General features: G+C 42.6%; 1 protein-coding gene and 1 long non-coding RNA gene across 6 annotated transcripts in view; one reads left to right on the top strand and one right to left on the bottom strand.

Moving 5' to 3' along the window:
• Window positions 1-3,325, top strand: part of cadm4 (cell adhesion molecule 4) — a 148,204-nt gene extending 144,879 nt beyond the window's left edge. For 3 of the 5 annotated variants that reach the window (XM_034874881.1, XM_034874880.1, XM_034874883.1), the window contains 2 exons: window positions 181-309; window positions 1,507-3,325. In XM_034874881.1, coding sequence (XP_034730772.1) covers window positions 181-309; window positions 1,507-1,616 — 239 coding nt within the window. In that variant the 3' untranslated portion in view covers window positions 1,617-3,325. Of the gene's footprint in view, window positions 1-180; window positions 310-1,297; window positions 1,376-1,506 lie in introns of all 5 variants that reach the window. The other 2 variants (XM_034874882.1, XM_034874884.1) reach the window with 1 other exon arrangement.
• The window catches only part of LOC117946620, a 19,081-nt gene that overhangs the window by 2,411 nt on the left and 12,580 nt on the right, over window positions 1-4,090 (bottom strand). The gene's annotated exons all lie outside the window — the stretch shown is intronic.

The following is a 4,090-nucleotide window of genomic DNA, read 5'->3' as shown; positions in this document are numbered from 1 at the left end:
ATATGTGTATGTATGTGTGTATATGTGATCTTTTCAACCTCTCTCCTGCTTTCATTTTTGATCCATTTCTCTTTTTTGCCGCCATTTCTTTGCCTTCACTTCGCTCTCCTTTTATCTCCATATTTCCCTTTATATACCCCCACACACACTACAGTGTTTGTCTCTTCTGTTCTTTCTCAGATCCCGGTGCAGTGGTAGAGACTCACAGTGCAGTACCATATGCAGTGATAGGTGGTGTTCTGGCACTGCTGGTTTTCACCGTCATCTGTGTCCTCATCGTCACCATCTGGTGCTCTGTTCGACAGAAAGGTAACAAACACACACTTCCTCCCCCCACCCCCCCAAGAAACACAAAAGTTTCTTTCCCAAGCAGCGCACACGTTTTCACAATAGTATTTTATCACGGTTTTTACAGCCACATTTTCTCATCTTGCCCAGTTTCTGGCGTAACAAGCTGTGGAAAAATCATTACAGGCCATTTACACCCAGATACTTTGAAAATAATCTTTTAAACTGAGGTGTGAAATTGTCAGTGCAAAGCAGACAGGATGGGATGTTCCTCTCCCGGCAGACACTGTCCATGATGGAAGACCTTGGCCAGGATAGCGGAAGAGATAGGGCGGGGAAGGAAATGTAGGTGTGGTCCCCATGTTTTATGACTATATGTTAGTGTATCAAGGCTCATCTATTAAAAGCAGCCTCCTGCGCTCCCTATCTTTTTAAGTGCCCCCGTGTTGGCAGCCTTCAACTGTGCACCCCAGCTGCCAAGAAATAATCAGAACAGTGTAGCAGGCAGTAACCCGCTATTACTTACCCTATGGTGGGACAAGCTGTCAGTCAACATTCAGTACGACTTGACCACCAATCAGCACCAAGACAGGACCATTAAAACCAAACCGTGTTGAGGAAGAGCCATTAGGGCATTGTCTCTGGGCCGCCATGACTGTCAGCATGCCAGTCAACCTCTGTGGTACAGAGAATTAGAGTGTCACTCACCCCTGGGGTGAAAGGGAGACTCGAGCAGGAAGATGACTTGAGCAGTTCTTGCTCTCTGTGTAACCTGTACTGCACCGAATCATTAATCATACGGACCTGAGGGATGTTAAAATGTGTTTGATGGGTTTTGTGAGTGACGCAAACGTGGCATTGTTCTCTTGCACCTAACCTTCCCTCCACCCTTTTCTGCCAATTTCTCCTCCCTCCCCGTCTTCTGTTCTCTATTATCTTCCCCACCTGCCCCTCCTCTTCTGCCTCTTCTATTCACACATTCATCTCTACCTTTAATTTCCGCCGGTAGGCTCGTACCGTACACGAGAGCCTATTCTTGCTTGGTATTGACTAACAATCAGTTAACTAATTAATTAATCAGTCACAGGTATGGAGCTCAATAATATTAGCGCTGGTTGGTTTGATAATGCTGCATGGCACTGCAATGATCATGACGCTTTTCCACCTAACCTTCCCCATCCAATCTCCCTCTTGCTCTCTCTGTCTCTTTTCATTCAGGTTCCTATCTTACCCATGAGGCCAGTGGGTTGGATGAACATGGTGAGGTGCAGGAGGCTTTCCTCAACGGGAACGACGCCAGCCAGGGCAAGAAAGAGTACCTACTGTAGCCCCTCTCCCTCCCTATCCCCTTCTCCTCTGACCTCATCACCCCATCCCTTCCTCTCCCTGTCTCCCACCTTATAAACAGTATACACACACATACACACACACGCACACAACCACACACACACAAATACACACTTCTATACAAAGCGCCATAACAGGTGGTCTTCTAAAAACGACTGTATACAGATACTGCACACAGCCAATCCATCCCGTTAAATTCCACTCCATATCGTCCATGCACACACACATACCCATAGACAGACTGAGAAAAAGACAGCCTATAGACCCACCAGCCATTAACAACCGCGCCATATACTGTAAGCCTGAAAAAAATGGAGAGAGTGGATGAGAGGGTTAGGTGAATGCAGACAATAACAAAATAATGACATACTTTTTTTGATTGAGGGGGAAGCGGGGAACACAAAGAATACAGGCACTCTGCCCTTGCAACCGCCAAAGTGGAAGGGAAATTAGAAGCAGATGACTGCTGTAATTCTATGCCTGGAGAAAATCAGCTATTTAACAACCAAGAGATATTGAGCGTTAGATGCTAGAAAAGCATCTTCCCTACAGAGCGCAACTTATAGTTCCCTACAACAATGGAGTGCTCATCCCAGAGTCCTGGGAAGTATCCAGGCTTTATGGACATGCTAACCACCCTGTTTGGCTATCCCTATTGGGTGACCTGTCAATAATTTTGAAAAGGAGTCATCTTTTAGTAATTTCTTTTTCCCTCTCGCTGCAGCAATGAGAAAAAGGTTATTCTCTTTTCATCTAATTGACTCTCCATCACCTCCTTTCTCTCTGCTCACCTGTTACCACCCTTTCATTTATATCTCTCTTTCTCTCTGTCGGTCCCCCTCTATCGTTTCTCCTTTGTTGGCTCCCTATAATGAAAGGATTAGTGTTGGGCTGCAAAGAAGAAAGGAATATGACTTGCTAAGGCTTTAAAGAAAAGCTTAATTATTTTAGAATGCCATTAAGAGGATAAAAAGGTTTAAAAGTCTTAGTAAGAAGGGCAAGGGGATTGAATGAATCAGAAAATAAAATGGATGGATATTTTTTCAGAATGCCACCACACACACACATGTACACATTCATACATACAGTAAACATGTTGACCGAACAAGTATACATATCTCTGAATTCCTTATTTGTATAAAAAAAGAACAGCAACATAAATGAAATGAAACTTTTAGGAAATATAAAAAAATGTTTACTATTGAAACGCATTATGAAGCAACTATACTAACACAGAATATTAGCCTATAGAGGTGCAACGCCGAACAAACCACTGTCCAGTGATCTTTAAAAATAAATAAATAAAATAATATAAAAAAAAGTCATTTGTCTTTATGAGAACCAGAGGTCTTATGGATTTGTTATGAATTATTATTATTGTTTGAACAATTATGATTGTTGTTAATGTTATTATTATTGCCGTTGTTATTATTATAATGTAAATGTTAAAGAAATGTACACTTCCCATGGTTTGTTTTTAGTTCTACTGTAGAGAAATTGCTGTCTGTTTTCACTCTTACCTTTCCTCTCTTTCCCAGTCTCTCTCTTCGTCTCCTGTGCCTAGTCGTCTCTTCTCCTGTCTTTCACTCTTGTTTATTTTAGAGTCCATGTGTCATTGTTGATATATAGCTAACTATTTCTTTATAGGGGAAAGATACAAAGCACGACAAAATAAAAAAGAATTCAAAAATACCCTTGGGGATCAGACTGTTTTTTTTTTTGGTGTGTTTACTGTGCGAGCAGCAGGTGCTGTTTTAAATTTCTGTGAGATGAGAACAGGAGATGGAGCATATGATTAGATCAATGGGGAATACTGGAGTTATTGGTGGAAAGATGAATACGGGTGGTAACTGGCAGCTTATTCAGAATAAATAGAATAAACAAAACAGGAGGTTGTGTGGCGGCGCTAATGAATCATAAGAACAGATCGCGGGGACGAATGGGTGACAGGAGGGTTGAGTCAGATACACACAGAAAAATATGACTCTGCCATTAACTTCCACACAATCAATACCCGATTCTGTCGAGAAGCACTCAACATGTCCATCTGTGCGCAGGGCTAAATTTGAAAGCCGCCGGAGGTCGCAGGGTAATAGATCGATGTGTTTCTCTTCTACCAGCTCCACGGTCGCCTGTCATAAAGACAGATTGTCAAACGGCAATCAAAGTAATGGACTTGCCTGGCACTACCAGCATGAGTTGACACTCCCGGCCAACAAACAATCCACACACGTACACAAGTTGACACCAAACATATCTTCAGTTTATGACGACGCAACGGTAGCATAGCTAGCTCCTGCTAGCAGCACCGCCGTGGTTGATGAGTAATATATGAATATGAGTCTGCTGGGGGACTTCCTTTGACACACACAGTTCCTCTCATATACAGTGGGTACGGAAAGTATTCAGACCCCTTTAAATTTTTCACTCTTTGTTTCATTGCAGCCATTTTCCA

Source organism: Etheostoma cragini, chromosome 6 (assembly GCF_013103735.1).
Source record: "Etheostoma cragini isolate CJK2018 chromosome 6, CSU_Ecrag_1.0, whole genome shotgun sequence".
NCBI classification, from domain to species: Eukaryota; Metazoa; Chordata; class Actinopteri; order Perciformes; family Percidae; genus Etheostoma; species Etheostoma cragini.
This window is presented reverse-complemented; position numbering and strand designations above follow the sequence as displayed.